The 12,535-nt window shown below is 32.9% G+C and overlaps 4 protein-coding genes across 4 annotated transcripts; 1 reads left to right on the top strand and 3 right to left on the bottom strand.

The window, feature by feature from the left end:
* The first annotated feature begins 756 nt into the window (after window positions 1-756).
* On the top strand, window positions 757-2,847 carry LOC149907075 (transmembrane reductase CYB561D2-like). Its single transcript, XM_090103817.1, has 3 exons — window positions 757-981; window positions 1,332-1,524; window positions 2,384-2,847. Exons 1-3 carry the CDS (start codon window positions 793-795, stop codon window positions 2,689-2,691), a joined length of 690 nt encoding a protein of 229 aa, XP_089959943.1. The 5' UTR covers window positions 757-792; the 3' UTR covers window positions 2,692-2,847.
* Window positions 2,848-4,152: 1,305 nt separating this feature from the next.
* On the bottom strand, window positions 4,153-6,962 carry LOC149907074 (transmembrane reductase CYB561D2-like). Its single transcript, XM_090103824.1, has 3 exons — window positions 6,744-6,962; window positions 5,629-5,821; window positions 4,153-4,466 (listed from the first exon to the last, which is right to left on the bottom strand). Exons 1-3 carry the CDS (start codon window positions 6,960-6,962, stop codon window positions 4,153-4,155), a joined length of 726 nt encoding a protein of 241 aa, XP_089959950.1.
* A 559-nt stretch (window positions 6,963-7,521) lies between these two features.
* LOC149907073 (uncharacterized) lies at window positions 7,522-9,953 on the bottom strand. Its single transcript, XM_090103733.1, has 3 exons — window positions 9,690-9,953; window positions 8,316-8,505; window positions 7,522-7,787 (listed from the first exon to the last, which is right to left on the bottom strand). The coding sequence occupies exons 1-3, from the start codon at window positions 9,951-9,953 to the stop codon at window positions 7,522-7,524; spliced, it is 720 nt and encodes a 239-aa protein (XP_089959859.1).
* A 296-nt stretch (window positions 9,954-10,249) lies between these two features.
* On the bottom strand, window positions 10,250-11,889 carry LOC149907072 (uncharacterized). The gene is made up of 3 exons (XM_090103711.1): window positions 11,632-11,889; window positions 10,763-10,952; window positions 10,250-10,542 (listed from the first exon to the last, which is right to left on the bottom strand). The coding sequence occupies exons 1-3, from the start codon at window positions 11,887-11,889 to the stop codon at window positions 10,250-10,252; spliced, it is 741 nt and encodes a 246-aa protein (XP_089959837.1).
* Window positions 11,890-12,535: the final 646 nt, after the last annotated feature.

Below are 12,535 nucleotides of genomic sequence, written 5' to 3'. Positions count from 1 at the left end.
TAATCTTCTAGACCTTCGGGACCGGGCGAGCGCGCAGGAAATAAATTGATTTTTCAATTTATCTGCGCATGTTGTAACATCACCACTGCTCGAACGGTGAAGGAAAACATCGTGAGGAAACCGACATGTCGAAGAATCAAAAGTTCGACGATATGTGTCATCCGCCAACCCGCACTTGGCCAGCGTGGTGGATTATGGCCTGTACCCTCATAGGAGGCCCGTGTCCCAGCAGTGGGAACATATATGGGCTGATGATGATGATGATGATGATGAATCTTCTAGACCACCTAGATTAATAAATACGGGGCTGTTTAATGCGTTCATCACGATACCAAGAAGTTAATTGATAATCGTGGATGTACATCACAGTAATTTCCCCTGTCGGAGCAATTGCACCGCATTTTAAGAATCAAATAAAACGGAAACTGTGCGAATTGGACATTATATTCAATCATGCCTCTAACTAAAAAAAAGTTATAATACCTATTAATTTTACTATATATATCCTTTGACTATCTTATGTCCACAACAGTACTAAAAATAAATAATATAATTATAATGTCTAAATAATAATACAAACAAGATTCACACAGCACACTCGCGTTCTAACTACGACCTACACAACGCATCTCATCATATCATTTGAGCATTCCACAAAACAATATCAGTTATTTTGTCTTTGTTATCGATAAGGAAATCATAATCGATTATTTAAATCGCATAAATAAAACAAAATAACGTTCTAGATGTCATTTCTTTAACAACGCGTGGTGAGATATCATATCGCCGAAAATGAACGTCGATCCCGAAGCTAATTCTGAAGTCGGAGGTTCTTATCCTTTGAGAATATTCCAGGCGTCTTCCAATCTTTTGGCGCATTTGTTAATAGGCGTTGTAGTGGGTACTTGCTTACATTTTTCCTTCTCCAATGGATTACCTCTGGGAGCGACTACGCTACACATAGTGCTATGTGCTATCGGGGTAAGTACCTAACAAAATATGGTAGATTTGTAGTAGACCTGTGAATTAGTATTATAGCCATACGAATATTTCGTATGAAATAGCAGTGCCTGCATAACTTAACAATCAAGTATTTTTATTATTATCTACATCTATCATCTTTATATTCGCGAATTGAGTTATTACACAGTAATTTGACGATAAGACGATTTAACTTGAACAGTTTATACAATAAAATAGGTAACCAGTAAATGTACACTTACAATTCAAAGCCTCTGATTATGTGAAATGTATAATAAACCATACTTTACCTAATTAATAAATAATTCAAATAATAAATAATTCAAAACCATATAATTATTTAATTACAGTACCAACTCCTTATGGCCGAAGCTATCTTAATCCTATCTCCTGACAACGCGTGGTCAAAGGTTCTAACATTCAGAGACAAGCGTAGGGCCCACACATGTCTCCAAATATCTGGCTCAGCTTTAGCCATCGCCGGCAGTGTTGTCAAGATGCTTGACAAGGCCCAGAACTTCAACACTCTGCACGGACAATTTGGTAAGTTATACTGCGAGTCAGTTTTATTGAAGACTAGTTGTACAGACTAGTTTAAATAGCCAAACTTTCGATTTTTTTTTATTTTTAGGTGCATATTTTTGATGTTTTCTTTCATAACACCCTGCTGCTTATAATGACAAACACATCAAAATAAGAATTATCGAAATTGGTCTAGCCGTTCACGTGATGTTGTGATCAAGGAAAATAGGGATTCATTTTTATACATAGAGACATAGAGATGTGCAAAGAAAATGAGAATATGTGATTTCCTGTAAAACGCAATGTAGATAGATATCTTAGTGTTAGAGAAACCCTAAAAATAGATAATACATTATGTATCGATAACATTTTCCTTAAATAAATGACTTTTTGTAGTACGCTACATACCTACATTTTTTTAATAAAATGTAATTAATATTGGAGCAGTGGTGGCTCAGTGGTGAGACCTCGGACTTCGAATCGATAAGTCCGGGGTTCGAGACCGGGCGAGCGCGCAGGAAATAAATTGATTTTTCAATTTATCTGCGCATGTTGTAACATCACCACTGCTCGAACGGTGAAGGAAAACATCGTGAGGAAACCGACATGTCGAAGAATCAAAAGTTCGACGATATGTGTCATCCGCCAACCCGCACTTGGCCAGCGTGGTGGATTATGGCCTGTACCCTCATAGGAGGCCCGTGTCCCAGCAGTGGGAACATATATGGGCTGATGATGATGATGATGATGATGAATTAATATTCGATTAACACAGATACCTATCAGTTCACCTTGTCACGTCAGATATTTATAAACCTAAATTAATCAAAATGTATTTTTAAGATACCATTGAAATTATTCGTTCCTATTTAATTTGCAGGTTTAGCAGCGATGGTGTTCACAACTGTGAGCCTTGTGAATGGTGTCACTTCGCTATACGCGTTCGAATGGAGGGCCTTCTGTCCAGGAAACATCTCGAAGATCACTCACATTTTGTTCGGTTCCTTCGCCTTCATCTGCGCTTCTATTTGCTTGTGCTACGGTATCGACAAAAACTTCTTCAGAATATGGACCGGCCAAGCGTTTGCCGACACTCTGATAGCGTTCACAGCAATTTTCACCGTTTACGCTGTGATAGCTCCCTTCCTCAACTGCTTCAAGAAGACCGTGCGTTTCGTAAAGAAGTGATTTAAATGTGAGAACAGTATGGAATCTCAATGCTCTTAAAATATTTTGCCATGTGAACCAAATAATGAATACTTTATTGTCATTTAATCGAACGTGTAATTTGTTATAATTTATGGTTATTTTTACAATAATGTCCAGTGTTCCTACGTTAATAAATTATAAGATATATTTCGTAGTATAATTTAAATGTCTATTCCCATGTAAGAATGCACACAAATCAGGTTAACAAATTCTTTCTAGTACTTTTGCTACGTCCGAGGTACATAATTATGTACCTGTATAGTACCGTAATTAAAAAATTGCCACGTAATGAATCAACATATTTAAAAAGTCCATTTAAGGAGTGGTATGATATCATCGAAGAAATAAGCGATATTTTATTATCAAATGCCGATACAAGATTACCGATAAAAATTTTCAATTGTTTCATCACGTATGGTATAGTTCTTGTTATGTAATATTTATCTAACACTAAATGCTATAAGATATTATATCTTTTGGTATTATATAAAACAAACACGAAGATAATTTAAATACGATTCAACATTTTTGTGAAAAACCTATCTAAAAATTTCTCTAAACAATAAACGAAACAATAGGTAAGGGGAAGTGAAAATAAAACATTTTCTTACTTAATAACTTTATTACAAAAAATATGTAGCATACCTAAAATCAGATTATTATAAGTACTAGTAATTAATACGAAAATTGATAGATATAAAAAGATATCGCTTACAGACAGCGATTATCTATGAGGCTAAAGAAACTAATTATATTAATTATATGTATGCTGAATCATCCTCTACCATTTATGTAATATGTATGAAGCACCCCGTCATCTTTATGTATATTTGGTATTTTAAAAGGGATTTTAGAAAATCACAAACTAGAATTTCACACGACATACCTAACATTAAGCCTAACATATGGTATATATGTCTTTCCTAGAATTACAAAAACGGGCTTTCCCCACTCATATCTCAGTCTGGCTGGTTGCCACTTAAAAGTAAATACAATATTTATCAAATTTATTACTGGCAACTGTTCTATTTTGTATGGCGGGAGAAAATGCGCGCGATCACCAAAGATAACTAGTTGTAGGTGCGCGTCTGCCTATCTTTATGGCATCAAAACATATAAAGGAAACTTGGAAAGAGTAATAGCCCCCGATACGCACGTTCTCGAAACGTACTATTCTTACTGTTGCTAATGTTAGAAATTTATGGGTTCGCAACTGATAAATGCGACAAGAACTGGTAAATGTTTTAGTTCCTTGAGATATCGAAACTGCTGATAACAATGCGAGTTTAGAAAATTTGATTTATTGCAACTGTTTAAAATTATAGCCCTGGCCATGTTATACAGGAAAGTGACGTAGAAATTAATTTGTCAAAGAGTTTATATTTAATTTGTTCACGATTATAATTACTATATAAACATTTTCTAACGCTCTCTAATACTTCACCATCTTTTTGTCTTCCTGATCTTTATAAATCTCCACAGATCATAACACGGTTTGCTTATAATCACAATCGTATATGTAAACACTATTGCCATCATGACATACGAGAAATATGGGGACGACCAGTTCTTAAAGGAATCTTTATTAAAGCCGAATACTAAGCACACAGAGGACGTAGTGAGCGCCGCAGTACCGCACAAGAGATGGCTGCTTTTCAATGTGTCAAAAGCAACGAAACGTTGAAAAGTGGCCTTGTACAGTGACATGACCCCGTTTAGCAGACCGAAGCAGGTCAGGATGAGTGCCGCCAACGCTGCAACCCAAAAAATTTCAATTGAAAACACTTCATTGAATTAAATAGTGGTTCGTGCACCTCTTATTTCTCCAGTAAAACCTGCCTGTAAAAATTAAATTCCCTAAAAACTCAATCTTGTGCCTGTGTAAATAACAATCGATTAATTCTGTATTTATGTCAGTAAGTATCTGTTAATACCTATTATCGAAAGACTGCATAAAAATTGCAGAGCAACAAAAATCGTTATCAATTCCTAATTGAACAATAATAATAAAATATATTGACGCACTAAGACATCGAACGTAGATATTAAATTGTATTTGTACGGTCTTTTGCATTTTTATTGATTAACTATCAACAGTTTAATGACGATAATATAACATAAAAATCGCATATTTTGATAAGGATAGCTAGAAGATAAAAGAAAATTCCAAACAACAATTGAGCTTAATAGATATTAATTAAAATATCGCATATTTATCTTTGTCAGTCAATATAATATATCATAAGGTCAGTAGGTATATTATTAAAGCACTAATTAATATTATAATACAATATTATCTAGCAATAAGCGGTTTCTGATTATCTTAGTCCTATCCAATATTCATACTCAAAACAGCATGTCGACTATTACCGCGATATGCATCAAAATAATGCGTTAAAATAACACTATAACGTTTTGACTTTTTTATACAGACTAATATGTTTCATGTGTAGTAGTTTCAGGGACATTCGTCAGTATTCTGCCAAATTCAGATGAAGATTGAATTTACCTATCAATTGGTTTTTCCAAGTTCTCAGTTAAAACCCAGATTTGGAGTTTTTCTTTTACCTATCAATAATTATTGTATCAACACCCACTATAATATTATATGTATGTATTTTTTTTAATTATCCATAAAGTTATAGGTCTTCTTCTTTGAAGCATAATATTATATATATAGGGCGCTACATTGTATATTATTCACAATGAATTTATTTTTATACAATCAAGAGACTGCTATCAAATCACTTTTATATAATATATCACCGTTAACATGTATGGAATGTGTAACAATTATCTATTATTCTTTCATACTTCAGGCATGAACAGAAGGAATCATATATAATTTACCGAATAGCAAATAATACTAGCACAATTCAAAAACGCATAGTAAATCATGTATAAAAAATAACCCACCTAATTTTCCATGGATCGATGTGAAATTTGTCTTCTTCTCTCGCATCATGACAATAGAACCTAAGATGGCAAGTAATGATCCTACAGTTTGAAGAATCCAGTGACATCTTCGTCGATTCCGAAAGCTCAAAGAAGCCGACCATCCATTGTAGCTATACAAACTTAGTATACCATGTGTCATTAGAAATTGGTACTAAAACAATTCAAAAGGTACTTAAAATTTACATATTGTATATCTAATAAATAAAAACGGATTTAAGTAGTACATCAGCAGGAGATTATTTGTTCCTTCGACAGCGAAGCCTACAACAACTACATGTCTTTAACCAAACTCAACTGCAGTGCTTTTCCACCAATTAGGAGCGAGGGTGTGTGGCGAGTTCATTTAGTTTGAAGTTTGAAATGTTTAGCGTTTGAATCGTTATTAATTACAAACACATTCCTCGCTATACATCCTCGCACATTATTGGTGGAAAGGCACTCTAAACTCTGTCTTTTAACTTTACGTGCTTTAACCGATTTTAGAATATGTTCTATTAGAAGAAGCTTAGTGATAAGTTATTGATATATTTTTTAAATGTCATTCCAAAGAGGACTCTATCCAAGAATAATATAGCAAAGTAGTTAGCATTTCCCTTACTTTGTGTTTATCTCATCAAAACATTTGAAAACGTTACAAGATATTTAAAATAACTGAGTAGCAAACGATCATCATGTAGAAACTGATTACTTGCACATTACATTTTTTATCAATGTGCATGATAAACTGGAATGCTTCTAGAAAGCAATACTATCAGGATACATAATTAATTTTAGCGTAATATGGATATAGCTCATATCAGTAAAACTGTGACTCATCAATTAATGTCTGATAACATTTTGTAACTTTTTCACTTATAATAGTGAAAATGCAATTCTCGAAGTATATCGGACTGGTATATGAGTCAAGGTCCAAGAGTATCATTTATATTACTTTTTAATTCAGAACTAAAAAGTAATTTAATATTAAGAGACTTCCTCAAAAAAGAATTAAACTATGTCTTACTATATAACAAATCATAGTATGTATTTCTTTCTGATATATATAATATACCATTGGTAATACTTTAACTCACCCCAATAACACACAATAGAACATGAAGATAAAACGGATTCAAACTCGACTGGAGCGCAAACCATGACGTCACAAACACGCACACAGCGATCAAGGACTGCACTAATGTATTCATACACCCTCTGAAGGCGAGCCACGCATAATTGAAATTAACACATCCGTCAATAACAGGCGATTGATCGAACTTCTCTACAGGGGTTAACGTCGGCTGCATATCCATTGTAAAACAACTTGTCTTAATCCTCAGACCTCACATCAATATGGATTACGCACATGAATAGAATTGCACTGAAAAATCTAAGTAACTGAATAGCCTCTGTAGGTTCATGTTTAGCAACAATGTATACAGTTATGATAGGTTAGTTTTGATCTCGAAGTGCTGGTTTAAGTTTATCAGTGTACTCGAATTCTGTCATTTTTTACAAGTCTAATGTACAATGTATTAGATAAAAGCTATCCCGCTCTTTATCAATCACGCATCTTTTATCATTGATAACATTTTCCACGTTTTTCCCGATAACCAACGTGAACCATATAAGGTGCAATAAAAATAAAATATAACGTAATAAAAAGTATTTCAAATTAATCTCTACATTTTAATAAATCGTGACTAATAATTGGTGTTCTTTTATGAAAATTTGTGAAGGATATTTTTTTCGAGAAGTATCTTTATTTTTATATTGCAAACGATTATAGCGAGATGACAATACCTTACAGTCGTTAAAGACAATAAAACGCTAGTACTTAAATAACAATAAATCAAAGCACCGTTAAAATGATTATATTCTCATTGCACATTTGATAAAACACGTGATCATTATAAAACTCGTATAGAATACTATAAAAGCAATTAGAACGTATATCACAGTTGGACTCGCCCACTCTCTAAAGGCCTTCGTATAAAGTCCGCAGCATAAACATATCGATGACATTATGAACGTTGGTATACCGAAGGAAACATGGGCCAATTTTAAATAACGACCACCGAATAGAGCGCAGGGGCCTAATAAAAAAGTTATGAAGGAGAGTATAGCCGTTATAGTACCTGAAACCGAACATTTTGGTTAGACAACTGAAAGAAACAAACATTTATTAATCAAGCATTTTGTTGTAGAGTTCGCAAAACAGATTCGAAAATAATAACCTGAATTGCTTTATATAGTGTTTTAAAATGTAATCTGATAAGAATAAAAGTATAATAACATATCCTTGTTTGTTATCACTGACAGATTTGATAAAATATTATTTAACGTTTTAGTAATCAAAAGATATCATGCACATTACTATAATTAAATTATGATAACATCCTACTCAAATCCTACTTAATAATATTATAAATGTCAACGTTTGTGAGGATGGATGGATGGATGGATATTTGTTATCCTTTCACGCAAATACTATTTAACCGATTACGATGAAATTTAGTATGTAGGTAGCTGAAGACCCAGAAGAAGACATAAGCTACTTTTTATCCCGGAAATCCTACAGGAACGGGAACTATGCGGGTTTTTCTTTAAAAACGCGGGAGAAGCAGCAGGCAGAAATCTAGTTTATTAAATAAAGATCGTCTAACCGGTGAGTCCATGAGCGCTGGTTGAGAATCCCTTAGACGTTGTTATGAGTACTGTTCCAGTAACTGCGAAAGCCATAGCACACATCTGTAGAAGCACGTGGGCAAATCGTCTGTGCCTTATTCTCATTGGTGTAGACCAACCATTCGCATAATTGAGGCTTAATATCGCTTCCACCGTGAAAAAGTGATACTGCAAGCATTATTATTCATTAAATCCATGTTTAGTTGTAAATTGAACAAAATACGGAGACGGAAACAATATGATACAATAACAGCATAATAACATGGGCACGCCCTAAGACTGTGTCTCTACCATATAACTTCAAAGTAGAGCATTCAATCTTCACGTAAGTATGTAAATTTATGATAACTTATGTATGGCATCAAAACCCTAGGTTTCAAACTTATAATCGAAAAATAAATATCAAAAACTACGTTGCAACGGATTGCCCCACATAGTATCATTTTCATCCTAAATATGACCAAGCTTTGCTTTTTAATTATTGTCATTTTCTAATAAATTAAATTCTAGGTGTTTTATCGCCCCCGGAACCCCCTGCATCAAAATTCCATGGAAATCATGACAGCCGTTTCCGAGAATCAGATTAAATAAAATAAATACTCGTTTAAAATGCTTTAGGTAGATAGATATACATAGATAAAATACCATATTATTATAAAAGTAATAAAATGCACGTCGTCATTTTATCAATAACAGGAACTACAGCTGTGCTACAACAAATTCCATTTTCATCATATTTTCATATGAATAAAATAAACACACATAGGTTCTATGCAAAAATCTAAAGCAGCCGCGATCCGTATTTGTAAAAATATACTTACTCCGAAGGTACACAGAAATACATGAATATCTCTGAAGCCTGTTTGTATGAGATAAAATAAAACTGTCGTTAAAGTGCCTCCTATGAGCATTTGTACAAACCCGACTCCTACGGCGCAGAAAATTACATTCCAGTATTCTCCAACAGGATCTATTATTAACATACGCATTTTGTTTTCGAAATAAAACGTAATATGTAATGTTACATAACTGTACAATATTATTTGACATCTGTAAATGTCAACATTGTTACATAATTGGGAAGCGTCAAAATTTGCCATTTTTTAAGCATGTTATAATATTGTAACATTATTATTATCGCTCTGATTGGTAATATTATCATAATAGGTATTTGGCTAGTAATAGTAGGAAATGGTGGCGACCACGCCCAATAGATTGAAATATATAATCTATTACAGACTGCTGATATTTATCAATGACAATGTTCATAATACAACCGTAATATTTCAATAATAATAGAATTATATCGTACAGTTAACACATACTATTTCTAACATTTCTCCAACACTTACCGCTGCAGTACAAACCGCTGCATGCGAATCCTTCGTCTTCAAAGAATACATTATAACAGACATAACTACTGCCCCTATCAAAACATGAACTGCTCCTAAGCCAATAGCACACCATATAGTCCTACAGTAACTTCCACTGGGCTCAATTATCAATATCCTTAGAGGAATGCGTTTTGAGCTTTTACTCTTATTTTCGCCAGATTTCTCTTTTTTGCCTCCGTTATCTCTTAAAATGGATGTTGGCTTCTCATCTTTAATTTGCATTATACCAAATTATGAAGTAAATTTATTTATTGAAACAATAAATACAATTTGACATTGTTGAATGATTGACATACATAATGAATAATGATTGTCATACAATTTAAATACAGATAACATTTATATTTATTAAGAATTTTATCAAATTTAATCTATCATCGATCGAGTGGACAGATATTATTAAAATGGTTTGTCTATTAAAACTACAATTAAAACTATTTTCGTAAGAATTTTTTAATCAGCTTCCAATAATAATATACGTTTACTTACGTTTCATATTAGAAGAAATAAAAAGCCTCTTAGAAAGTAAACAGTTCTTTAATCGGCTTAAACAATATAACACTTGTATAAAAGATACAAAATAAAATTGAAAATATTGACATTTCTGGCAAAGGTGTCCATTTCGTAAACGTTGGTTTTATCAATCCAGATATAAAACAAGCACTCGATAATATTAAAATCACGATACCAAATAATGAATGAAATTTGCTAATAATTTTCCTGATCAATCCTTTGTCATTATTGCCGGAATAATCGTATATGAGGAAACCATTGATTGCATTAAATAAGGCCAGTGCACAGGCAGTGCTACCTGAAAACAATAGAACAATATATATTGCAACATAATTACCAAAACCAAAATCTTGAATACGTGACAACTATCATCATCATACCCTAAAGTTCCGTTCTCTGACAACCTTTACTTCAACCAAAGAATTATTATTTAGGCATCTGTTTTACATAAACAGATACTTATCAAATCTAATTAAATATAATCTACTAAACCTTAAACGTAATAAATGCAAGCTCACCCAATACACAGTGTATTGAAAATTTAAAATAACCACAAAAAAATGACGCAATTGCGCCAAGTATGGTTAGAAAAATTCCCAAAAAATGTATGAAGGCATGTTCACATTGTCGATGCGTCAGTTTTACCGGTGCACTCGATCCGCTTAGTGTGTGTAGTGATAAGATTCCTAATGGCATACAGATCTGGAGCTGGAAATAAGAATAACGTCTATTAATTAAAAAATATTAAACTGAAGACCTTGTTTGTTTGATTGAACGCGCTGATCTCATGAACCACGGGTCCGATTTGAAAAAAAATATTTCACTGTTAGATAATCCATTTATCGAGGAAGACTATAGGATATATCATCACGCTAAGATCAATATGAAAAAATAACTTATATTATACTATCCAAATAGTCTTCTAGTAAAAAATAATAATTGATAGTTTATCAGCTATAGTTACATCATAGATAATGCCGGATTACACTAGCTTTAAATTCCATTAAAGATAATTCATAGTTATTTCAAAGAATTGGTGCTCTCACAAAAACTCATTTAGCTGATTTTATTATATTGGATTATTTGATATCATAAAAATATCAAAATAATCCACGTAGTATAATAAAAAAACACTTCTCACAGTAGTTTAATGCTTAAATTATTCTAATGAAAAAAACTAATGAGAATTAAATGAATAGTTGAGAAGTTCATAAAATTTATTGGTTCCGAGCCAAACAAAATCTATTGCGAAGATAAGTTCGATGACGTATCAGTACAGCATAATCAGTACTAAAAGAAAGTTACCATTTACTCCCAGAAAGAACAAATAGGTAGGCGCAAAGAAGAAAAGTTAGGTTAAGAAAAACATAACAAGATGTTTAATTACCCCAGCTGTGCACAAAAATACGTGTAAACCAGCTAAACACAATCTCTTTTCATAGCTTAGTGTATAGTACAGCACCATCATGATAGAAGCCCCCATCAACATATGAGACAGTACAATAAATCCAGCCTCAAACCGTTTGCGCTTGTACAAATGTTTAGGTTGATTGACTAAAATTATTTTAACTGGGCCAACAAATTCAACTACGTCGTCTCCAGCCTGGTCTGAGACGCATTCCAGGTTACAAGCACGATTTGCCATTTTTATGTTCGAATGAATTTAATTTAGAAATTGTAACAATTTTTCTAACCTACGTTGAAAAATATGGCATGTCAGGTGTCATATTTCAAGTGTATGACGTATGTGAGAATCACAGATAATAAAATAGGCGTGATAAGATATTTCGCTGTTTTACGAATATCCTTGCGAATACCCTTTGGAAGTCCAAAGTACAAAGATTAATTATTTTTTAACTTATCAATTAATATTCTTATCACCTTCTTGGTACTTCGGCTTCGATTCCTGGTGATGACTAACAAAAAATTATTGGTTTGGCAGAGCAAAGAAGGCTGATCACCTACTTATGTTTACATTTTTTTATCAGTAAATATAATTACATCTGCTCCCTGCCCTACAAAGGAAATAGATTTTTAAATAGATTGTTATTTTAACTTGATTTAGCCGACGATAATAATAATTGTGATAATAATCGATCTAATACATATATGTATACTAAATTCGAACGTAGTTTTTGCGTCAAAAGCAAACATCTTATTGCAGTTTACCCGAATGAAGACAAACAAAAAAATCAACAATTGCTCAAATGTACTCCGATTTAAAACTCAAAGCGATAAATTACTAATTAAAAAATGTCATAGTTTTTTACAACTGTGAAAAGTTTTTTGCG

This window comes from Colias eurytheme, chromosome 7 (assembly GCF_061535395.1).
Source record: "Colias eurytheme isolate Ceu_HAF_F1 chromosome 7, ilColEury1 Martin Lab GWU primary, whole genome shotgun sequence".
Taxonomy (NCBI): Eukaryota; Metazoa; Arthropoda; class Insecta; order Lepidoptera; family Pieridae; genus Colias; species Colias eurytheme.
This window is presented reverse-complemented; position numbering and strand designations above follow the sequence as displayed.